At 40.5% G+C, this 26,012-nt stretch overlaps 2 protein-coding genes across 3 annotated transcripts in view; one reads left to right on the top strand and one right to left on the bottom strand.

Moving 5' to 3' along the window:
- Positions 1-16,550, bottom strand: part of rsu1 (Ras suppressor protein 1) — a 49,639-nt gene extending 33,089 nt beyond the window's left edge. The window contains exons 1-4 of one of the 2 annotated variants that reach the window (XM_075452898.1): positions 16,454-16,550; positions 13,781-13,893; positions 2,152-2,202; positions 544-664 (exon numbers count right to left, since the gene is read on the bottom strand). In XM_075452898.1, the coding sequence (XP_075309013.1) occupies positions 544-664; positions 2,152-2,202; positions 13,781-13,893; positions 16,454-16,479 (311 nt within the window). In that variant the 5' untranslated portion in view covers positions 16,480-16,550. Of the gene's footprint in view, positions 1-543; positions 665-2,151; positions 2,203-13,780; positions 13,894-14,055; positions 14,148-16,453 lie in introns of those variants that run through there. The other variant, XM_075452899.1, reaches the window with a different exon arrangement.
- The window catches only part of trdmt1 (tRNA aspartic acid methyltransferase 1), a 73,785-nt gene continuing 64,052 nt past the window's right edge, over positions 16,280-26,012 (top strand). The window contains exons 1-5 of the mRNA XM_075452897.1: positions 16,280-16,431; positions 17,219-17,328; positions 20,399-20,475; positions 24,269-24,340; positions 24,826-24,891. Of these exons, the coding sequence (XP_075309012.1) occupies positions 16,368-16,431; positions 17,219-17,328; positions 20,399-20,475; positions 24,269-24,340; positions 24,826-24,891 (389 nt within the window). The 5' untranslated portion in view covers positions 16,280-16,367. The remainder of the gene's footprint in view (positions 16,432-17,218; positions 17,329-20,398; positions 20,476-24,268; positions 24,341-24,825; positions 24,892-26,012) is intronic.

Raw genomic sequence — 26,012 nt, 5'->3', positions numbered from 1 at the left:
GAGGCCTGTTTAATCTATTTCAAAAGGACGCCTGCACATAAAAGTGTTTTTTTCCCCCCCTTTTCTTCATAGTTGAATGCTTGACGTTATCTTTAAAATAGCCAATTTCTGGATCTTCAATGTCATGATTAGGCTGAACAATCAGTTATTTCATGTGTTACTAGTGGAAAAGTACCTTTGTGCATATCAGTTATAATATAATGTGCTTGTGAAAAAACAAGTGTTTTTTGTATGTAGATTTAGACCTATGATGGGTAGCAGTTTCAAGAGCACAGGTGCAAAACTGACTTAGCAAAGTCAAGCATATGAAAAGAAAATCAAAACTGGCTCAGAACAGAAAAAGAAAAAGATTTAAGTAAAAAAAAAAAAAAGAAAAATGCTGTAACCAACTAAAACCTCAAAGGTTTTCATTTTAGTTATACAATGTGTGAGGAAAATGGAAAGAATATCAGTATGCAATTTAACCACTGCATAACATCTACAAAGAATGAAAAAGGGAGGGTAGTGTGTCTGTGGGTGTAATCAATTAAAAATGTCACATACCCAAGGTTGAGGTGTTTGAGCTTCTGAAGACTGCTGATTTGAGTGGGCAGCTCTTCAATCTGATTATTGAACATATTCAGAACTTCCAGATTCTTTAGTTCAGATATGTTTGCTGGCACAGCTGGAGAGCATCCACATGTGGAAGAGAAAATAAATGCACATAATGAAATACTACTATGCAAAAGCCCTTAAAAGACCTTTTTTCTTTTTTTATCTACTCTACTTAAATGTCCCTGCTCTGCTTCACATGCGGATACTGTAGCATCAAAACGGGTGTCTTTTTTACAGTGTAGATCTCCTGAGCCTGCTTAGGTTTAGGGTCATACAATTGATTTTGAAAACACAAGCTTTGTAAAATGTAACTCTTTACACACTGGCTATGCATGCTGTGATACATACTGCAGCCTGTTGAGACCACAATGCATTATAAACATACACTAATGTGGAACAAGCATCTCTCTCCTCTAATTTATTTATTTTTTTCTGGTGCTACCTAAGCCGAGGTTGAAATTGTACCAAACCAGTACTGTACTATGACGCTGAAAACACTGCACACCACTGACTGGGTAGGCCAGCACCACATGATATGCGTCAGTACTTAAATGGCATCTTATTTAAAAAGATAAGCAAACCTTCAAGCCGCAGATATTTCAGTTCTAAATGTTGTGTTTTTAACAGTAAGGGAGGCTTGGAAACCCATGCCTTCGTCAGTACAGGAGGTCCAAACCTTTCTTAATTTGATTGTCTGGAGCGATTGACTCTGCAGAAAGTTGGCGACCACTGCACACTATGAGCCTCAGCATCCGCTGAACCCACTCTGTCATTATAAGTGGCCTACCACTTTGTGGCTGAGTTGCTGTCGTTCCCAATCGCTTCCACTTTGTTATAATACCACTGACAGCTGACTGTGGAATATTTAGTAGCGAGGAAATTTCCTGACTGGACTTGTTGTACATGTTGGGTCCAGGTGGTTGCACAAGTGTCATCCTATCACAATATCACGCTGGAATTCAATGAGCTCCTGAAAGCGACCCATTCTTTCACAAATGTTTGTAGAAGCAGTCTGCATTTCTTGCTTTATACACCTTTGGTCCTGGAAGAGATTGGAACACCTGAATTTAATTATTTGGATGGGTGAATGAATACTTTTGGCAATATAGTGTATGTATAAATAGACATCTCAGCCATGTAGAAACAAGTTGAGAAAACCTAAGAGACTATAGAAGCATCCACAACGGCCAGAGAAACTGTCAACCTCTGAGATGGACACCATGGGGGGGGGGGGGGGGGGTTAAATTCATGGTACTTCATATAACCCCACTTAAAAAAAAAAAAAAAAAAAAAAAAATCATGGAATATCCCTCAAAGTCCTTTAAGAAATTATTCATTTGAATAAAGTACAAGTATTATAATTTAATAGGCACTGCTTTAAAATTAAGTCTATTTATCATAACTGTCAGGGTTTAGACTATGACATCTTTTTCACTAGTCAATAAGAGTATGTTACACGCTCCTATGAAATGTGAAAAGTGATGCCACAGAATAATTCCACTGTTGTCTCACAGTTTATATACTGGAGTACAGGTATAATGGAGGGACAAGGCTTACCTGTGAGCTTGTTGTGACTGAGGACCAACTGAGTGATGTTAGAAAGAGTGACTGAAACGACATGGAACATAAAGTCAACAATGCTCTGCAACCAAACAAATTAACATAATTACTCATGCATCTTATTGGCATATAACATTTGAATTCGGACAGCAATTGATTGTATATCCTCAGTGTCACAACTTTTGTCCATCAGTGCAGCTAAATTTGCCTGTAGGATTAAAGATATTTGTTTTAGGAATCATGTCTGAAAAAGAGACATCCTAACAGGTATACAGGAAAGAAAGCTACATAGTTTAGGTCAAGTAAGCTGACAATGTCAAGAAGGTGGTTTTAACCTGGCTTGATCACCATCATATGCTGAACACATAAATTATGTTCAGAGTTTTGGTTGTTGTTAAGAAAGAGCCCAAAGTTTTCAGTGATTACTATTCCTGGTTATATAGTCTATGAGCACATCTCAGGTGAAGGGATACTCTATGCTCACATACTAAGACATCATGTCGCCAGACAAGCTATGCAGTTACAGTATAGTCATCAGATGTCAGAATTTTACAATAAGCCACATTCGGACAGAGCAGTTCTAAGAACGCCGTACTAAGAACGGTCCTCCTCGAATTCCGTTCTGATAACTGCCCTTCCCCAGGGGAACTTTTTCGGTTTCCATTCGCACATGAGTCGGGACCCTGATAGAGACTGATGCGGCGCAACCATCTGCGACAGTGACGTGTTACTTTAGCGCCACAGTCAACAACAAAACAAAACCCGCAAAAAGTAAGGAGAGAAGGAAAAAACACCACAAAGAAGCTAATATGGCGAGCGGGGAGGCCACCGTGTTCATGGTCTGCATGATGGTGATATTAATCATGGACGAACACATCGGGCGTCTAACATCGAGGCTAGAAGAGCACACAGAGAGAGTCAGGATCAAGCGCAGGCGATACTTCTTCGTTTCATGAAGGAAGAAAGGAGAGTAGAGCGCCGCAGACAAAGGAGACAACGTGTAAGTTTAACTTATTAAACACACGCAGGTTGTCTCCGTGTCGTATGAGGAAACATTTCAGCCATGACAACATGACAAGGGGCGTAGCTACCAACCACCAAACACCTACGTCAGATGTGTTCCTATAGAACCCAAGAAAGATCCAGCCTCGGAGAAGGAGCTAAAATGGTTATAGGAAATGGGACGATGGTCCCGAGTTCCTGTATGTGCGAATGCGGGAAAAAACGTCCCCGTTCCTGAAAAGGTTATAGGAACTGCAAAAGGTTCTTACAGTGTGAATGTGGCTATAGAGACCAGTTGTAGTTAGCTAAAATGTCACAGATTAGAAGATGGATGAATTTGTTGGTATGTTTCCAAGAATAGCCAAAAAGTTCAAATAATTGGGGGTCCTAGCAGCGAAGCTGCAGGAACCCATTGAAATAGTAGCTTTTCCTATTATTATTGGGGGTCCTAGCAGCGAAGCTGCAGGAACCCATTGAAATAGTAGCTTTTCCTATTATTATTGGGGGTCCTAGCAGCGAAGCTGCAGGAACCCATTGGGTTAGTAGCTTTTCTTATTATTCCTCTACTTTCTTCTGCAATTGAAGTCTATGGCAGCCCCATGAACGCTATGGTAAAAAGTTGTGAAATTTGGCACACGTAATCAGCCAAGTGCCAAATTAAAACTCAAGAATTTTCATGCCCCAAGAGCTTACTCTCTAGCGCCACCAACACGTCAAAGTTTAAAGTGCATTCAGCCTAATAACTTTGGACTACTTGGTCCAAATTTAAAAAATGAGGCATCGTTGGAATCCTTGGATCATGACGAGTCCAACGCACCCTATTGCTGCGTGTACACCAAGAGCGACCTACGCTACCTGGTAGCGGAGGTAGCTGGAGAAGCTTCGCTTGAGAATTTGCTTTGGTAGCTTTGGTAGCTCGTGACGTCACATTTAGAATGTTAAATTTTTAAAGGCCCCGCGGCTGTGCAGCACCCCCGCGAGAAAAAAACATGAGGAAAGTGAGGGCAGGGACACGAATAAATGTGTTGTTATTTACAATTTGTTATACAAGATATACATCACGTTACAAATGATGTAAAACTACATTAGGTACACCTGAGAAGAGCAGGAATAGCAGAGGCAGCTGTGAAAAAGAAACTAAATTCGAAATAAATCTGAAATAAAACTTAATTGCAGTGAGAAAGGTATGCGCGGGGTTACTACACTATTGTATTGAAGCACTCGACACGGCAATTGCAACAGTCTCAGGATTAAACGACTATTGTTTGGATAGGAACTAAAGTTTACACGTCTGTTTCCGCGAACCCCGCGGATTGTCGGACCCCTACAATCTGTGGATTGTCATTGGTTTTCGCCGAAACGCGTCATAGCTCATTACCATAATGTTAGCTTGAGTTTAATCGCTTGAATCCGCTCTGGTAGCGCAGTTCTCGTCGCCACTGGAGAATCCGCTCTGGTCGCCCAGGTAGCTCACCCTCCATAGAGAAATAATGATTTCCGGCGCTCAGGTAGCGTAGGTCGCTCTTGGTGTACACGCAGCATTAGACGTCAATTTGCGTATACTTAGATTTTCCGCCATTTTGAATTTAATCAAAAAGCTTAAAAAAGCATTTCAGGCCACAGAGATTGTCCAATTTTCACAAAACTTGGCACATAGACCATTAAGACCAAGCCGCACAAAAGTTATCGGGTGGAATTTTTAATTAGGCTTCCGATTATTCATAAAAGCCAATCAAACTCGAGGTTGACGCCGTCAATGGACTCATGACGTCTTCCTGAGCAGCCCAAGCCTTGCCTATTGTGCCATTCTGCTAGGACCCCCACATCGCTGCTTGCAGCTATATTTTCACTTTGAGTTGGTCAAATCCTAAAGTGATTTCCATATAACTGTCATTATAGGAGGGTATCAGACCTAAATGCACTTGAGATTTGTGTTTACTGTAATGTATCAAATGAAGGGGCTCTAATATGTAGCTGTCATGTCAGAAATCAAAAGCGGGGTTTTAAAGTTATTTAATAAAGTTACACATTCATAAGAACCCCCTAGTTTATTTGCAATAACAGTGTTGTTTTTGCTATTACAATATTTGACAAATAAATTCACATACATTTCCCATATCCATGCATTTTAACAACCCATTATTTTTAGACTACACTTGGTAACATGTGATCAGTGCATTTTGTGCAGAGAAGACACTTTGTCGTCTGGGGGCAAGGAGGAAATTCTGGTAATTTAAAGACTTTATTTTATTTATCAAATTAACTGATCAAAAAAATCATCACGATTGTACAAACTCCACACAGAAAGGCCCCATTCAGAACTCGAACCAGGAACTCTCTTGCTGTGAGCCGGCAGTAACACCACCACACCACTGTGCAGCCCCATATTAAAAAACGCTTTTTTTTTATGTTTGTTGGCCATTATTTTTGACAGCCATAACATCCAAGGGTCAAAGGTTAAACTTCGGTCATCAAGAGCCACTACCCTGGATGTTTTGAATGGTTCCCTACACACCTATCTAAAATGAATGGGTCATCTACTGGCTTGTGCAGTTCTGGAAGGCAAGCTGTTGAGGATACCATTATAATTTGAATCAAATGTGATGGCTCAGGTAAACATCTAAAACTTGCAGGGCCCTGGAAGCCAGAGTTTATGAACACCGCTTTAAACCGCGATTCCGACAGCATTTAACGCACTAGGCCTGGCAGAGCAGAAAAAGCTGCAAGCAGCCTTGAGTGGGACCGAGCCTGTTCGCAGGTCGGGGCAGGCGCTGGAAGTCGTAGTCGCACAGCTCTGCCCACACGCAAGATACCCTCTGCGTCCAATGTAAACTGTGCAGACCGAAGAGCAGACCGAGCACTCCCCTGCTTCCGAGCAGTAAACACTGTAACAGGTGCAGCTATCGCTAGGTGGCTGGAAGCATTGATATCAAGGGAGGCAAAAATAGCGCCAAGCGATGTGAAGTCTGACTTTTTCATGCACAACGATTTTGTGATGCAAATGTATTACTCTTTTGAACGCATATTGTTTTGAGAAGCAAGACGCTTTATCTGTTTAGCCCCAGCCAACTAGCCGGACTACCTTCGTCAGCGCCAAAACTCGGCTGGAACTTAGCTCACAGGACGCAGCGGGGGGTAAGTCAATGTTCATAAATGATATTGCTAATATGGGATGTCATACAGCTTCATGTCAAAAGAAGCGAACTATCCCTTTAAGGCTTTTGAAAACATATATTCACTGTGGAGGTAGAGGAAGAATGTCATTTCCCCTGGTCTTTTATGTCTCTGTGTCATTAATGATTGTGGAAATTTGTTTGTTTTCACCTGGTAGTTGTGGCATCATCTCGAAGCCCAGTATATTGTTATATTGTATTATAATTATATACAGTATATATTGTTCTAGAATGCGCTGCTGAGGGTGGCAGCACGTTGGAGTAGCTCTGTACCTCACATTGAGATTTTTCTTTTTTCTAAATTTCATTCCTGTTATTTCTTGGAAGAAATTGCATTTTTTGGACAACTGTTCCTTCCTGCCTTGGATGCTGTGCAGCTGGATTAATTTTTCCCAATACTTTTGTATATTTTACTCTTTTGTTATGATGCATAACCATAGCAACAAGGTGGTTTACAACAGGGAGCAGCTGATTAACATTGGAAAAGCAGAAATAATTCGACAACTGAAGCCAGAAATCCCACTGGAATTGAAAAGGAGGCGTCGTGGATGCAGAGCAGGAGCAAAGAGGAGAGAAAGAAAGAAGAAGTTCAAACCATCTCTGCCATCCGTCAATGTAAGATCATTAGCTAACAAGTTGGATGAACTTCTAGCCTTGACAAGGACTCAGCAAGAATATCGGGAATGTAGCATTATGTGTTTTACTGAGACATGGCTACAGGATCATATCCCCGACTCCAGCGTCTCTCTGCCGGGCTTCCTGACTGTACGAGCAGATCGAGATTTAAAGAGTAGCAGGAAAAGGAAAGGGGGTGGATTGGCAGTGCTTGTCAACAACAGATGGTGTCACCCAGGACATGTTACTGTGAAGAGTCGTCTCTGCAGTCCTGACATTGAACTACAGTGGAAACCGCTTATAGTGGTCACGGATATAGTAATCAACCGCTTATATGGATCAAAAGGCTTGGGACGGAATCATTTCTATACAAATGCTGTTTAAATAATTCGTTTATAGTGATCAAGAAATCCGCTTATAATGTTCATTTTTGGCCATTTTATGAATGTAAACATGTGCAAAAATAATTTTAAAACTACGTGTAGCTATTTTATTTTTTACTCCCTTGATTCCTTTCTGGACGTCTGCTTCTGCCTCGCTAGCCAACGTAACGAGTTGACACCGGGCAGCAAGCGCGCGAATCATGGCTGGAAAAAGGAAGTCATGGAGGAGCATGTGTCCGAGGATGGGTGCTGGAGAGCGGATTGAATGCGCGTGTGACCGCTGGAAGCTCCAGGCTGGTTCTTGTAAGATGGGAGGCCGGTGCTCATTCGATTTCTCCTACTTGTCGAGAATTGCTACTTTGTGGTTTTGCGCATGCGCCAAGCCGATTTTCTAAGTTTCGTTTTCACACCAAGTAGCACAAATCGACAGAACACCGGCACGGAGGAGCATAGATCCGAGCAGGGGTGCTGAAAGGCGGATTGAATTCAAACTTTATTTTCTGACTTGTAAGAAAAAAAATGCACCGGCGGCACAGCAAAGAATAAGTAACGTACTGTATTTGAGTTAGCCTACAGTATGTCTGCGCACTACTGTAATTAAATTTGCATGATAATAAAATTCAGTAAATGCTGAAGCTATCCGTTTTATTTAGTTTTTCTCATTGACAAACGATACAAATGGCATTTAGATGATATTCTCCATAAAAAATAAGTGAAATACCTGTACTGTAATACAACTTCGGTTTTAGTAATCAACCGCTTATAATGTTCAAATTGGCTCTGGACCAACGTGATCACTACAAGCGGTTTCCACTGTATTGGCAGTAAGTTTTCGTCCATATTATTTGCCAAGAGAGTTCACCAGTGTTGTTTTGGTGGCTGTTTACATTCCACCCTCAGCTGTTGCCGACACTGCATGTGATGTCATCAGTTCCGTTGTTGCTAAGATACAGACACAACACCCCAATTCTTTTGTGGCAATATCTGGTGATTTTAATCATGCCTCACTCTCTGCTACACTGCCAACTTTTCAACAGTTTGTCAGCTGCTCTACCAGAGAAAACAAGACATTGGATTTGTTTTACACAAATGTCAAGGATTCATACATATCGAAATCAAGACCTCCCCTGGGTAAATCAGATCACAACCTTGTTTTTCTCTGTTCAGCATATAAACCCCTTGTCCAGAGACTACCTGTCACAAAAAAGACTGTTAGAAAGTGGTCACATGAAGCTGAAGAAGCCTTACAGGGTTGTCTTGATGCAACCGATTGGATTTCTCTTTGTAAGCCACATGGAGAGGACATTAATGCCATGACTGAGTGTGTGACTGACTATCTAAACTTCTGTGTGGACAACACCATCCCCACCAGAACAGTGAGATGCTTCCCTAATAACAAACCCTGGATCACCAGTGAGCTAAAGGAACTATTGAACAAGAAAAAAAGAGCCTTTAGGGAGCGAGACAGGGAGTTACTGAGGAGTATACAGAAGCAGCTCAAAGTCAAGATCAGAGAGAGCAAGGAGGTGTATAGAAAGAAGCTTGAGAGTAAACTGCAGAGGAACAATATCAGAGATGTGTGGTCAGGAATGAAGAAGATCACAGGCCTCAAGCAGAGGGAGGATCGGATGGATGGAAGTCTGGACAGAGCAAATGAGCTGAACACATTTTTCAACAGGTTCAGTTCAGGAACAAGCTCACCATCCTCCCCTCCTGTTCCCAGCCAAAGAGACATCCCACCCTCCTCTGACTCACAGCTTTCCTGTAACATCTCCACCTCCACCTCCACCTCAGTCATGGATTCTTCTGCTTCCACTAGTTTGTCTTCAACCCAATCAGGAGATGCTGCTGTCCCCTTTGCCTCCCCCTCCCACTTTTCTGTTTCTAGAAGTCAGGTGAAGAGGCAATTGGAGAGACTGAACCGGAATAAGGCTGCAGGTCCAGATGGTGTCAGCCCCCCGAGTCCTGAAGGCCTGTGCAGAGCAGCTCTGTGGGATTCTGCAACACCTTTTCAACCTTAGCTTGACCCAAGAGAAGGTACCACTGTTGTGGAAGACATCCTGTCTGGTTCCGGTACCAAAGAAAACTCACCCTTCAGACATCAATGACTACAGACCTGTTGCCCTGACATCCCACATCATGAAGGTCCTGGAGAGACTCCTGTTGACCCACCTGTGTAAGCAAACCAGCACATATCAGGACCCCCTGCAGTTTGCTTATCGCCATGGAGTTGGAGTTGAAGACGCTATCATACACCTGCTTCAACAAACCCACTGTCATCTGGACAAAGCAGGCAGCACTGTGAGGATCATGTTCTTTGATTTCTCCAGTGCATTTAACACAATCCAGCCTGATCTGCTTCGTCTGAAACTCCAGAAGACTCAGGTGGAGGCCTCAACAATCACCTGGATTAATGACTACCTGACAAACAGACCACAGTTTGTCAGACTGAAGAATTGTGTGTCTAACCAGGTGATCAGCAGCACAGGAGCACCACAGGGGACTGTACTCTCACCATTCCTTTTCACTCTGTACACTTCAGACTTCCAGTACAAGTCAGACTCCTGTCATCTACAGAAATATTCAGATGACTCTGCAGTTGTCGGGTGTATCAGAGATGGACAAGAAGCTGAGTACAGAGAACTGGTGGACCGCTTTGTGGCATGGTGTGGGAACAATCATCTCATCTTGAATGTTAACAAAACAAAGGAGATGATTGTAGATTTCAGGAGAAACAGGGTCAGATCAAACCCTATTTCCATCATGGGAGAAGAAGTGGAGGTGGTTGAGGAATATAAATACCTTGGTGTTCATGTGGACAACAGACTGGACTGGAGACACAACAGTGAAGCCATCTACAAGAAAGGACAGAGCAGACTGTACTTCTTGAGGAAGCTAAGGTCCTTCAAGGTTTGCAACAAGATGTTGCAGATCTTCTACAAGTCTGTTGTTGAGAGCGTCATTTCCTCTTGCGTCATCTGTTGGGGCAGCAGCATCAGAACCAGGGACCTAAAAAGACTCAACAACCTGATAAAGAAGGCTGGTTCTGTTCTGGGGACGACTGTGGAACCTCTGGAGACAATAATGCAAAGAAGGATTTTGCATAAAATCAAGAGAATTATGGACAACCCTGAACATCCTCTCCATGAGACTGTTATCGGAAAACAGAGTCTCTTCAGTCAAAGGCTTCTTCAGTTTGGATGCAAAACAGACCGCTACAGGAAATCTTTCCTGCCCACAGCCATCAGCATCTATAATAACTCCTTGATTTAATTGAGCTACATCAACATTTAATTTCCCTCTGGGATAAATAAAGTATTTTTGAATTGAATTTGAATTGAATTGAATATACATGTGATTCATCAATGAATATCGCTTTAATCCTATCATCTGCAGTCTACGACTACTTCTCTTAAGTAATTTGTTTTGGCATTAGTGATGGTTTGGCTATTATGTATGTAAATCTCACCTACTTAAGCCAATTTGTCAACAGTTAGGTCACAAACATTAAACTTTTTCAAACACCAGTTACATATTTTAGAAATAAAAAAATGAAAAAGACGTCCTGATTAACCCACTGCTGTTCCTTCTGATGATTACATGCGATATAGAGGAAGATCAGCCAAATAATGTTGTGTCCTTGCATGCATCAAGTTGGCGTTGCAGAATAAGCTAAGTGACAACAGAACAGTCGGTTATGAACGCACACCATTCCAGTTGACAACAACAAATCCATCCATTTTCTATACCCGCTTAATCCAACTGTAGGGTCGCGGAGGGGCTGGAGCCTATCCCAGCGGTCAATGGGCGAGGCAGGGAACACCCTGGACAGGTCGCCAGTCCATCACAGGGCCACACAGAGATAAACAACTACACACATGCTCACAATCACTCCTAGGGACAATTTAGAGACACCAATTAACCTAACACGCATGCTTTTGGATACACGCATACACATACACGGATAATACATGCAAACTCCACACAGAAAGGCCACCGCTGGGAATCAAACCTGGAACCCTCTTGCTGTGAGGCGACGGTGCTAACCACCACAGCACTGTGCAGCCCACAACAACACGAAGAAGAATAAGCTCTGAGACAAACTTCGTTTTCAAGCATGACAACAACTGAGATCCAGCTGTGCGTGTTAAGAGTCAGAATCAGACACTGAACATCAAAGTGAGCATCAAGACGAAATGCTGCAATGAAGACTACAGCAAGACATCTGTTTAGTAAATATACTCAATGTCTGCTTGTGTGAGTAACTCTGTGTCTTCTGAGTAGTTATAGAGGCAAAAAATTGATAAGTTCAGTTGTTTTCTGCGGAAATTTATTATAATAAAGTACTGTTAGCCCTCTTATGTACGAATTGTGCTCTACAAATAAAATTGCCTTGCTTTATCCATCTTTTTACTCAGTGCAATCATGATGTTAGTACTAAAATAGTTCATATGTATAATGCCAACACAGGCATTTAAGAGTTTCACTCATTACTTGCAGTTCAGATTTGTGTCATTTTTCTGATGAATTAAACTAAATCAAAATATATTCTTCGGCAAAAAAAAAAAAAATATGCATATACATTGTTTTTTTAAGCATTGGGTGAAATGTAAGAAATGTGAAATGTATTAATTCATAATCTTAACACTGCAAATAAGCAAGAAAAGATGGAAAAGCTTGCCATGGGACCTTTAAATAAAATGTTTTTTGTCATTCGTCTTTTGTTTAAACCTTCAAAAAAAAAATAAAAAAAAATAAAAAAAAAGTTCAAAATCCTGTAAGTATGGTGATTCCAGGATTTTTGCCAAGAGGTGTACAAAATGTGCAAGGTATACAGGTTCAAAAATGCACTCCAAATATTACATTTTTTATTTTTCTCTTACAGAAGCTAATTTTGAGCAAAGTCCACAAATTGTTGACAGGTTTCAGGTCAAGACTTAGAGAGATACTTTTGAAAGCTGTTAAAAGATTTTTTTCATTTTTTTTGTGCTCAAATAATAGCTCTTCATATTGATTACAAACTTTGAAGTTTTCTGAAAGACTCTGGCTCACATCTCTGTGCTTATTCAACAGCATTAAAATGTCAAGAGTACAAAGAGTCATACAGAAAGACAAAAAAAAAGAATTTTAAAAAGTTAAATTCCAAATTAAAGATTGCTTCTGAGAAAATACGTAAATAAATAAAATAAATCACTTAAAAAAAAGACTTTCTTGAAACCAGTAAAAAAATAATAATAATAAAATAAGCAATCTGTTACTGTTGACATTTTACTACAATCACCTCTGTGTCTCTTCTGCAACTCAACAGGCAGCAACAGGCAGCAACTCCTGCATCTGTCAGTGACCATGCTCAGTATACATGCTCAGCAAGCAAGACAATAGAGAGGAAAGTTTTTAAATTGTGGAAATTTTTCTGTATTATTTTGAATTTAAGAGTGATAACAGAACAACATCATGGAGAAATGCATATTGTGCCTGAGTGATGAGCATCCGCCAGCAGCAGCGAACTGTACTTCTGTTAATATCGCTTTTAAACAGCACAAATCTGAACTGTGATTGTCAGGTTAATAGACAGGCTATTGCAGTACCTTTGGATTTACTGGCAAATGATCAGCTGTTCAAAAGAATCCAACAGATGGTGTTTTTAAATTAAACTGATAACAGTGCTGTCCAAACTTTCAAACTCCATGGTTTTAGTTAAAGTGATTTGATGCAGCATCAAGTCGTTTTCCCATATCTGAGCCAAATAAACAAGAATGCTTCAAAAAAAAAAAAAAAGTATAAGTGTGTGAAGTATCTACTCTGTATGACCATGTATCAAAATTCAGAACTGATAGAATAGAAAAATATTTTATTCATCCCCCAGTGGGGGAAATTCAAATAAATGTAATGTATGCAATGCAATGCCGTTTTGTTCAATAGCATAGCGTGCTTGATGGGCTAAAATGAAAAAGGCAAAATTACATTTTGCTCTAAAAAAAAATAAATTAAAAAAAAAAATACCTCTGAAAAGCTCTGTGAAACAACTCAGTAAAACTACAAAAGACCAAGTACATAAAGCCTTTACTGTTGAATAAATACGATGTAGTTTCACACGTCCAGACCCGCATAACAGCTTAGAGTAGGTGCGGTCAAAATCTAATTTGCACAGTTGTCTTTTCCGAAGCCTTTGTTAATAATTTTATCTTTAATAATTGCATTGAGCTCGTGACGCTTGAAGTGTTATTAAGGGAATGGCAGGTCGTCATTTTAGTGGTATTTGATCGCAATCGCCTTCTGACTGAGGCAGGCGTTGACATTAAACCACAGATACACACAGCGATATAGGCTACATAAGTTTGCGTTTCCTGGGCCAAGGTTATTTAAATTTTTAATTTTCCGAGTATAAAAGCACAGCACAGTAACTGGACTCTGGATACCACGTTTAGGGCGAAATGGAAAATGATATCTTACACAATCCTGGGATGTCCAACATATTCGAAATGCCTCTGTCGCACATCTCCACTTCGGGAAGGTTCTTGTCCCGACTCTCCTCCACTAGCTTCTTCAAAGACTTGGACATTTTTCTGAAAATTAGAGATCCATAAGGTACAACATATTACGATATCGTCAACAATGTACATCGTCACGTTAAAAGACAGCGATAAGCCCACGTCATAGCGATTCTAATGTTTAGCTACATGACCAGGAGTTGTGTTGGAAAAAGGAACATCGCGTAAGATGCTTACCGCTTAGACAAAACAAGCGAAATTAGAGAATTGTTTAGCTTTTGACTTCCTGATACAAACTTCCCTTAAAGCTCACAACCTACCGGAAGTTTGACCGAAAAACCCTTTCCATATAAGGAAATTTCCTTTTCATAGATTCCCAGAGGCAGAGTTGACTAAAGAATGGATTCTCCCCTGAGGAAGGGCTCAGGTTGCAGCCACATCTCTACATGAAATAATTCAATTTTTTTTGTTTGTATTTTCCTCTGATATTTTAATGAAACTTTCACTATACACTATAGGATATACATAGGAATCATCAAGGTGAAAATCCGTAACTAAAATGAAATGCTAAAGATAACAGAGGAATTAAAAAATAGAAAGAAAACATTACGCTCGGGGGTAAAAATAAAAAGTTCAACAAATTCATTAAAGTGTACGGAAGCCCTAAAGGGTCACACACACACACACACACACACACACACATACATAGCCTACATACATTTTATTCCACCCGTGATGACGAGATAATCTTCCTCCGTTTTCTCGTGATAACGAGATAATTAATTCGAGATCTCGAGAAAACAAAACGATATTCTAGTCTATTAAATCATTGCAGGAAACATCATTTAGTGTAGCAATGTCAGAGGAGAATATCAATCACATATCTCTTCATTTTCCTTAACAACCAAAAAACTCATTTTCTTAGAGACATTTCTTTGGCAGAAACAAAGTACAGAGCTCAACAAGGTACTAGCAGATTACTTGTGTCTTGTGGGGCAATCTTCCGCATTTAAGACGCTTGCAGTACGTGGTTACATTTACATTAATGCAATTCGCCAGTGGCGAAGATGGGATTTTTGAATTGGGGAGGACGATGTCGATGTATTGGCGATGTTTGCCGCCTTAAATATGGATAGGGCGTCCCCCGTCCCCAGTGCCATCTGCGCCCAAGCAGCTTACAAGGAAAAAGGAGCATTAAGAATTGAGTATATTTTAAAGAACAATTTACAATAAACAACGTGGTTAAAGGCGGGGTAGGGGATCTTTTTCTGGAACATTTTTTTACATATTGCTTGAAATATTCTTCACACCCCCATTGCAACCAATTAATTAAAAGTTTTGACACAAATATGAAAAGTTTTAGTGGCCTCTAGAACGTACAATCTAGGAAAAACAGTATCCAATCATTGTGAACGGACCGTTCACAATGATTGGATACTGATGCCGTCTATCAAACTGCAATCTGCTCCTCCCTCCCCCTCCTTCTCCCTGTGCGCGTACCCTGCTCCGTGAACGTCCAGAAGCTTGGCAGGAAGCTAAACTAGAGCCAGCTTGGCTAGCACCTAGCATTATTAAACGTATAGTTAGCATAAACTAAATACTAAATACAGCAACGATCGATGCTTGCTGTCAGAACAGCGCTCGTGCACCTTCGTGCTCGTGCGCGTTCATGTACTCTAGAGGCGTGCCTTTGGGGGGAAAGTGAAGAAAAGGGTTGGGACTTTTTACCTGTGTATTTTCAAAATGCAGCTTCGCTGGACTCAAAATCCAGGATCTTCTACCCTACCTTTAAGGGGCACTTGCTGCCTAAAGAGTAATCCTGCCTTTCACTCTCTGTTGTGAGTGAATAGTTGTTGAAAAAAAGTCTTATGACAGGAGTGTGACCCTACTGAATAAAGTGAGCATAAAAACAATAAAAAGGTATGTCTACTTCTTTTTTTTTAAGCTTTGGGCGGCATTAGAGGTAATAATAATAATACATCATTTTAACACTGCAGATAAGCCAGACAACATGGAAAAGCATGCCATGGGATCTTTAATATAACATATTTTTGGATTTTGCTGAAGACAAAAAAAAATTTTAAATAATTAATTCAGCTGTTTTCCTTCTGTACATTATTCCAGAGCTGAGACCATCAAATAAAATTAATGTCATTTTCTCAACTTTATTGATGAGTGTCTCAGTTTCACATTCAATTGAATGACACTTTTTTACTATTATGTCAATTTAGTGTGGTGCCAGCAATGTTTTTATGGACAAATATTAATCCAAGGAATGGCCACATTCATATTCATAAAAAGAGAAACATACGGACACCAGTTTGGTGAAAATAAGGTGCATACGTGTTTGCCTATTGAGCGACACAGTTGTATGTACAATATCTGGCCCCAGAAGGGAGGATCAGCAGTGATGTTTATTTAACACTGGGAGGCAGCATGCAGTTTATACCGAACCTAGACTGCCTAAGAGAGGACGAAGCAACAGCAGAAGAAGAAACGGTTGCCAAAGACCTCGAGTTAAAAGAGTCGGTAAAGATTTGAAGTGTGCCATGGGATATCTACGGGTGCTCGAGTTATATAGTGGCATAGGGGGGATGCATTACGCTTTAAAGGGTAAGTATTGATCGATACTGACCTGATTTGTTTTTGTTTCAACACCATGACATTCGGAGACTCGTTGGAGTCCACAGTAGAGTGTGGCCGGACGAGGGTGTTACGATTCACGTCCACGTTAACTGAAGAACTTCAGCTGCAAGCGTCAGTGGTTCCTGGTAGTTACGATAGCTGTAGCCGTAGCCGTAATAGACGCTCAGCTGTCCTGGTCAATGCCGCATTGTGTGTGTCAACAGGAACAACTAGGAAAAGGACAAGAGGAAGTAGCTCTCAACATCATTCCCTTATTTGTCTACTTTAATACTTCTTCCAAACCGATTATGGTTTAGATGTATGTGTGTGTGCATGCAACTTACATTTCTTTATTACCATCTATCATTATTTTAATCTTCCGATTATCCTAAGGGGTGAACAGTCATCACCTCAACCATCTTTCAATAAGGTACATATGTGGTCATTCCCAGAGTTAGGCATATATAAAGAGTATACATGACATAAAGAATATTTGTGGTTGTACTGAACGCAAAGCTAATACAGAGGTCATGTACAAAGAAATGTCTCTAGGGTTCGTTCTCAACAGAATAATATCTCCCCCTAGCATCTTGGTGTCAACTAGTAGCTTTGAGTTATTTACAGTATTATCATAAGCATGGTATAAACACGATAACAGCATTTGATTTTTGTTCATTCTATGTTAAAGCAAATATTGTTATATTGTGACACCTAGACACCTTGTATATAACCTTATCTATCCAACCTATCGAACCGTTTTCCTTTTTTCCATCAGAGAGTGGCATACCTGCCCAGGTTGTGGCTGCCGTTGACATAAATACAACAGCTAATCAGATCTACAAACACAATTTTCCTGACACCCCCCTCTGGAACAAGACCATTGAGGTTGGTAATAACTGAACTTTGAGATGAAACTGCTTGCATGTGAGCAGAAAAGTTATTCAGTTGCAGTAATTTGGTAGTCTTCATATGGAAATGGTTCTTTAATATCCTATTTAAACAGCTATCTATTTCTGTATGTGTTATCTGGATATATATATATGCTTCATGGTTGTGTTTAAATTGTCTACTATATATCAGGTCAGCCATTTTGTTGTGCTGTTTGAAATTTCAACTGATAGCCCCTGAGTGATAAAACATTAAACATAGTTACCGCTGCTAGTCGGCTTAATATTACAACTTAATATAATTTTAGATTGAAGGCTGTTGGTTGTGACAGGGATTTTTCTGATCTACCAAATCAGTGGTCTCAAACTGATCCGTGAAAGGGCCGGTGTGGCTGCAGGTTTTCGTTCCAACCCTGCAGCAGCACAGCTGACTTGTTTCATTCAATCAACTGAACTGGTTAAGTTCACGTGTAATGAAAACAGTAAGCATGGATTAAATTATAGTAATCTACTGTCTTGGTACACTGTAAAATTAAGTGTTTTTTCACTACAAGACACATTTACCAATTCAGACACATTGATACCGCACTTTTTATTCAATAAATATTTAACGATTTTGGTGTCAAACGATCTCAAAATTAATAATATCGAATATAAACGATATTATTAAAAAAAAAAAAAAATGCTGAAGAGAGATTAGCAACAACAACATTGGAAATGGAAGATATAGGGGGCAGGCTCAGTTAATTGAGAAAAAAGGGAGAAAAAGATCGGTGATCTGGGACCACTTTAGATTTGAAGAAAAATATATAAGTGTGTGTTTCAAAATGTGAGCTTATACACCCTTTTCTGTATGGATATGTCTAGGTGTTTTAGTAGCGGTCGTTTGGAAAAGAATAAAATATAGTCATAATTATGACTCATAATACAAAATATACAGTGTTAACAAAAAGGTACTACTGAAGCCTATAATAATTATACTGTTTGTGCTTAGCACTCAACAAGGTGTAGCTCTAGTAGAGGTAGACCTAGGCCAGCAGAGGGCAGCCCATGGGATATTTTTTGCCGCTGGCAAAAAAAAAAACCATATATATATCGTTTAAAATATCGTGATATCAATATTGACTGAAAATATCGTGATATTGATTTTTCCCATTATCGAGCAGCCCTAGTACCGGGACTTTTTCCATCTGAATGCTCATATTGAAGAGCCTCTGAAGAGGGACTGCTAGTTGACCAGCACAGTCCCTCAGAAGCCTTGGACAGACTCCATCTGGGCCTGAAGCCCTCCCTGACTTAAGTCTCCTGAGCTCAGCTCCAACCTCCTCTATAGTTAGATACAGAGGTTGTAGCGGAGGGATGGCGACAGGAGTGATGTTGCTATCAACCATAGATATGGGGGTGGGGGTGCAGCTGGACTGAGGAGGCCAGGTGGTGGGAGCAGCCACAGATGTGGAGATGCAGCTGTGCTCAGGATGCCTGATGCCTCCTTCACGTTAGCATAGAACAGCATAGATCTAATTTCCTTTCTCCACGTGTTGGACAGTCCACATACTGTACAAAGCCAGTCAGGTAGGAGGATAGAGAGACATGGTTGAAATCCCCTGTGATTACAATGAATGCCACAGGATGCTGGATCTGTAACCTAGAAACGGCGTCATGGATGACGTCACACGCCGTTGTAGGTGCCGCCCTCGATGGAATGGAAACAGCGATGCCGATTGTGTATGGGAACTCTCTGGGCACATAGAACTCACGGAAACCAACTGACAGCAGTTAAATGTCTGGACAACAAACCCTCTCCTTAATGGTCACATTTTATGGGTTTACCCATCTCTGATTAAAAAAACAGTATAACACCCCCGCCTTTCTGCTTACCGCCGCTCATACTCAGGTCACGATCCGGCTGTAAAGCCGGGAATGTCCACACACGGTGTGTTGTCGTTCAGCCAGGACTCAGACAGACAGATCAAACTACTCTCCTTATACAGCCGTTGGTTCCGCACAAGTGCCTCTAGCTCATCACACTTGTTTGGTAGTGAGTTAGCGTTTTCCATAATCACCGAGGACAGAAAAGGTTTGTACCTCCACCTCCTGTTGTGCCTCTTTGCCTTTAGTTTTGCTCCAGCTCTGCATCCACAGTACAGCTTTTTTAGCTCGGTCGGAATTGGATGTTTAATTCCGCGTCCACAACTGTGCCAACAGTTCTTCTCTTGTGTACACTGCTTTAGTAGTAGTGCACATTGTCAAACATTTTAAATAAAATTAAAATATATTATTATGTTAATTAAAATATATTATTACCCTGTTATGTGTAACTCTATTAACCAATAAATATAAGGGCAAGATGAAAATGGTGAAAAAAAAGACAGATGGCAACTAGCCATGGTCTTGCAATCGTCATAATAGTAATATTTTATCAACAGCAGTTACAAGAATAGCATCATAATCACAGTAATATGCAATGATTTCAAAATGCAATGAACTGAGCTCCATGTTTACTTGTCAACCAAACAAATGCTTCTGCTTTATGTTCACGAACTGTAACTTTCTTATGTTACAGTTATGAGTTGACTATTATATTCTAGAGCTACGGGTGTACTGCCAATGAATGCTTGTGTTGAGGACAACATTTTTGTTGCAGGGGAGGAATGTGGCACCTGGAATAAGACTTCACTATGTTTATATAGTCAGTTAATTGTACAATTTATTGTGAAAAGTATTATTGCACTCGCCAATAGGTGGCAGTATAAGCTGTGACACTGAGTAGCAAACCTTTCAGAAGAAGAGTGTGAAAACGAAAAGGGAAGGAGACGCTCTTGTTCAGTGTGGATGTACATGAGGTGCTAAGATACCTACAGCTTGTTGTGAGTTTTACCTGTCCCACCGGTGAAGTAATAAACTCTACGTTTTCTACACCACTGAAGTCTTCAATGTGTGCAAGCGGTGTAACACATGCGAGGAAGTTTAACCTCCGTCTGTTCCTTAACAGGAATACAATTTGTATTTAGTTAAAAGGACAAATGACCAGTGTAATAAAAATACTTTTCTTTGTTTTTCTTTTTTAGGGTATATCATTAGATGACTTTAATAAGTTATCTTTTGATATGATAATGATGAGCCCTCCTTGCCAGCCTTTCACCAGGTAGGTCCTCTTTGTTTAGTATGTGCTGTGTAGGAGTCATAGAGAATAGAGATCTGTGCAAAGCTCTTATCATCAACAGTGCAGGTTATGTGGATTTCATATACACTATATTGCCAAGAGTATTTTCTTATCTGGCTTTACAGGCATATGAACTTAAGTGACATCCCATTCTTAATCCATCGGGTTTAATGTGACGTCGGCCCACCCTTTGCAGCTAAAATAGCTTCACCTCTTCTAGGCAAGCCTTCCAAGGTTTAGGAGTGTGTTTATGGGCATTTTTGACCATTCTTCCAGAAGCACATTTGTGAGATCAGATACTGATATTGGATGAGAAGGCCTGGGTTGCAGTCTCCGCTCTAATTCATCCCAAAGGTGTTCTGTCGGGTTGATGTCAGGACTTGTTGCAGGCCAGTCAAGTTCTTCGACGCCAAACTCGCTCATCCATGTCTTTGTGGATCTTGCTTTGTGCACTGGTGGTGTCGTGGAAGTTTTTTCCTTCCTATTACCTTTGGTGAAAAATGCAATAGAGACTTCTCTTTGTTTGCCGGCCTGAAAAAGTTTTATTTTCTCTGCAAAGAAAAGCTTAGTCAACAACTTCAGCGCGGCGAAGAAAGATTTAGAACAAAGGGAGATCTAAACATTTAGATCTAATGTGAGTTGAAGTTGAATTTTGATCAGCATTATTGACGTTCACATGAGCATGTGGGGGAATGAATCATCTTTTTCATGAGCACGTTTGACAGCCAACACGAAATTAAGGTGCAGATTAAAAATAAACTCACAACATATGGGATAATAATTGTTAAAATAATAATTGTTGTTAAAACTGTTAAAAACTGTAATAATTGTTAAAAACCATGAAAATCACTTACTATTGGTGGGGGTTGAATGGCATCTAGCATATGTTTGATGATGTTCGTAATGTTTTTGTAGTCATCGGGGACATAAAAACAACAAGAGACGTTGAGTATTTTGCAAATACCTTTCTTTTCTCAGCTAGAATTATATTGAGAGCAAGTCTGTGTTGGATAACTGCTGTTCTAATTGCAAACATTTCAGTGTTCATCAAAGTGAGAGCGGCTTCAGTTTGATATGCTAAGGAAAGAACAGACCAGGCTAGTTCATTTTGTTCAGGGCTGCAGCTGTCCCACCCCCTAGAAATAGGGACCAACTCACATTGGTGTCGGCAGCAGTCCAGGCATCAGCTAGTACATAACCATCATATTTGAAAGGAACACCAGTAATGTCTCTGCAAGTTAAAATATGTGTGGTGGATTGAATGTTGGTAATAGGAGCCTTCTTATGGAAGACTTTTGTATCAGTTGCAACAATTGACAGATGACAACAACCGAACCACTGAAATAGAGGTGGCAAATCATGATAAGCCTTTCTACCGCAAGACCACATTATTCCTAGTTGGGATGACAGTTGTCTAAAGGGACAGGAAAATCTTGTCAGGGTGTTATTAGTCCATCTGTGAGAATAATTGGTTTGTGTTGTAGTATTCACAAATATTCTAGTTTGACAACTTGATTGGCCTAGGTAAGGACCTGATGATGATGTTGAACAAACACAAGTTTCTGCATGCTGTAGAGGAACTTCAAATGCCATGTTAGTCGGGGTTGAATGGGAGTCAGCACAGGTAATATTGGGATGTGGAGCAACCGGGACATTATTCCTGATTTGTTGCCCGGCAATTAGTAACATCATTCCCAGGGCAACAGCGCATTTACCATGATCTTCTCTGCCCCAAGATTCTATCAGGTGACCTTGTAACACAACATTTGCTGTCAGGGGTTTTGCTTCTAGCTGTTAAAGCATGACACACCCAATAGTCACCAGGAATTTTCAGCTCATTTTTGTGTAAAAGAGCTTGAGTACACGCATGTCATTACATTGTCTGAGGGCTTGCTGAACTGTGTCATCTTTGGGATCCATGACGTTTAAGTCGCTGGAGTGGTTGTCTTTCATTCCAGAGGTCAACGAGTCTTAAAGATCCACTTCCATCGTTATTTCATTTACAAATATACATATTACTGTGGTCACCACTAGGATTGAATGCATTGTGCATCGTTTCTGTCAAAAATATCGTCCTTGTCTCCTTGTTTCAAGCTGTTTTGTGTGAGCTAAAATTGGCCTGCGTGGCAAACGACTGGCTTTTCCGGTTTTCCTCATGAATATCCGCGACGTGACAATAAGGCACCTCTGATTGGTTTCTAAAAAAAAAAAGTCACGGGGCACACCCCCTAGACCTACAGCTGAGCTGTGCCACTGCCAGCCCGCAGCACGCTATGTTTGACAGTGCCCGGAGTTTCTTGCTGCACTGCAACGATTGGCAATCATTGCTGTGAATTTGTGAAAGTTGGCGGATAAAATCATGTCTTCATGTATTCGCACCGCCTTACTCGCACGAGTATTGCCGCGGGTGTAAATTGAATTTACTCGCCTTATTCGCGCGAGTAAAAAACGAGCGAATAGCTCAAGGGGCAATCCATTTCATTCTCTCATCAACCATGGCTGATACAAGTACCATCGCGTCCTTGTAACTGCTGTGGCAGTCCGAGATTTGTCTGAAACGCACACGCCGTCGTGTCTGGGTCAGTGACATCATCCGGTGGTGCATTCAGCTCGGATAATTTCACCGCCTTCTCCAGGAGTTGCGTCTGGATGAGGGCCGCTTCCAGCGGTATTTCAGGCTCACCAGGACCCAGTTTGATGACCTGCTCGGGAGGATCGGTGCCGTGATCTCTCGGCAGGACACCAACTACAGGCGCTCATTCTAAAGTAAGATTGACACGTCACTCAGGGCACGGATGGCGTGTGACGTCAAAATGACATTTCTGGCCTGGCGCGCGCCATGAAAAGGCAGGGCGGCGCGTTGTCGTGCACCAGTCGAAAGTTGTAACTTGATGCACGGAGAACGACAAACCGGATGGACCAACTGGAAAACAGGCCAACAGCAGACAGTTGTGTCATGTCAAATACTTTGTACAATTATTTGTAAATAAATTATGTCGTTAGGAATTTGCTCTTGTTTAATTCACTGGTATTCCCTTGAAGCGGCTTTGAGTATTAAGCGCTATATAAAACCGATCTATTATTATCATTGCATCCTGAAAGGTAACGATAATTCCCAAGTGTGTCCATTGAACCACACTTTTTCATAACAAACAAACAGAAAAGGTAACACAATACACTTAAAAGTCCTATAACAATATTCTAAGTACTATATGAGACTATAATGGTGATAACACACCTATTGAAATTTCAACTTCTGCAGGCTTGTCAGCCATTATGCAAGTAATCTTTCCCTTTCGTCGCCTTTTCGCCGGCAAGGTTCGAAGCAGCATTTCATCTTCCAGATACTGCAGCAGTATCATTGATGACGGGAATTCTACACTTTCGTCGTTGTAGCAGTGACACCTCTGTGACGGAGAAAATTGCAACTACTGCGACACTATAAATGGCCGGCACGAAACCGTGACGTCATTAACACAGCTCGCACGAGCTATCGCAGCGACCATGCTGGAAGTTTTAGGCAATAGAAAAACAACAAATTTTCATGTCATTCTACACCCATTGAAACAGTTAAAAATGTTGTTATACACTTCTGCCAACAGATCCTCCTAAATAATCGTCCTAATGAAACTACAGGTCTTGACCGACCTAAAGTTTGATAATCTCCATGTTACAACGTTTCTCAGTCTTGCTGTTGAATTAGTTTTGTTTACTTTTTCCAGATAACCTTATTAAATGTACTATTTTTTTTTTAACCATCTTTTCCTCTCTGCAGAATAGGGCTTCAAGGTGACATTGCTGATAACAGAACAAAGAGCTTCCTCTACATCCTTGATATTTTACCAAGGTATTTCATTCCAAACAAGCTTATTTCCAACATGTCAGCCTGATTGAAACTATTCTGAAATCTAATAGAGTGCATTTTTCCAGACACAATAGTTGCTTTTTGAATGTACAACATTAACTGTGTCTCTGTGAATATTTAGTCACCGTTACTGTGTTTTTTGTTTATACTGGTAGACACACGAGGCAGCTTCTTATTATAAGATCAATTCAGAACAATGCAAAATTACATTTTAAAAATACTGGGGTTTTTTCTCAGCAATTTAGAATGTACTGCAGAATAAATGTACCGCACCTTTTTTCTCCTTACATGTTACACAAACGTGTTTTATTTATGGGTTTGTTTATTAATCATTTATGAACTGTAGATACCTTACAGTAGCATGCGTCTCGCACCTATGTAAGAGAGATTCAAGACACAGCTTTACAAATGAGCATTGAACCATGTCATTCTTTTTTCCCAACTTGCATATTCCAATGTGTGGTTAGGCTGTGCAAGCTCCCCCGCTTCATCGTCCTGGAGAATGTGAAAGGCTTTGAAAAATCCTCTGCCAGGTAATGACGGTAACAAGAAAGGTGCAACAAGTGTATGAAAAGCGCATCCACAAATGAGTATATATGTATTCTGGTAGCATTAAGTTGTTTACTTGCTTCACTTATATATATATATATATATATATATATATATATATATATGTATGTATGTATATGTATATGTGTATATATATATATGTATATGCTTTACAAAATGGGTATCAATTAGCACAACTGAATGTCAACTCCCTGTTCCCCACCCCCCACCCACTAGCAGGCCAACCCCACCAAATCCAAACAAAAGGGACGAAAAAGCAAAACAAACAAACAACCAGAAACACCAACAGCTCAAGCTTATAATAATAGGTGAACTAAAGTCTTAAATAAACAAGCAAATAAATAATAAATGAACTAATTAATTAAATGAGTAAAAATAATAGTTAATTGAATAAAATAAAAACAAAAAAAAAATACAGTAGCAGATATTAGTCTTCCAGCTCAGAGGAGAAGTGTAAAGAGTGTATATAGTTCAGAAAGGGATCCCATGTGACATGAAACGATTTCAGTGAGCTTTTTAGTGTAAACCGGAGTTTTTCAAGTTTCAAGTCGTGAAGCACCTTAACAACCCAGCGAGAGCGTGCAGGAGGATTGGGGAGTTTCCAAGGAGAGGAGAATTAACCGACGGGTCAACAGGGTAGTAAAAGCCAAGGCCTGCTTCAGATTTTTAGGAGCGCCAGTAAGGGGAGCAATACCAAAAACTGCAGACAAACTGTTTGGAGCAATAGAGTAGCCATATGCCCTAGATATTGTGTCAAAGATGTACGACCAGAACGACCCCAGTTTAGCACAGGACCAGAACATATGAACATGATTTGCAGGGGCCAAAAGCCTTTCTAAACTGACACCAGATCTTTAAAGAGACAGCTATGATAGGATAGTTAGCCAGCGGAAGTTGTGCACACAGAACTGAGCGTAATGAAAATGGGGAAGGTTTGTTTTTGCAAATGTACCCACACAGGCAGGGGTTCTTGATCCTCACGCATCCAAAAGAGAAACTTTTGCACATTTGCTGCCTAATACTGGTATCTAAATAGAGGGATGGCAAAACCACCTTTGTCTTTAGGGGACTGCAGAATCGATTT

This window comes from Odontesthes bonariensis, chromosome 20 (assembly GCF_027942865.1).
Source record: "Odontesthes bonariensis isolate fOdoBon6 chromosome 20, fOdoBon6.hap1, whole genome shotgun sequence".
Classification (NCBI taxonomy): Eukaryota; Metazoa; Chordata; class Actinopteri; order Atheriniformes; family Atherinopsidae; genus Odontesthes; species Odontesthes bonariensis.
The sequence above is the reverse complement of the archived record's forward strand: the minus strand, read 5'-3'. Positions and strand labels throughout refer to the sequence as shown.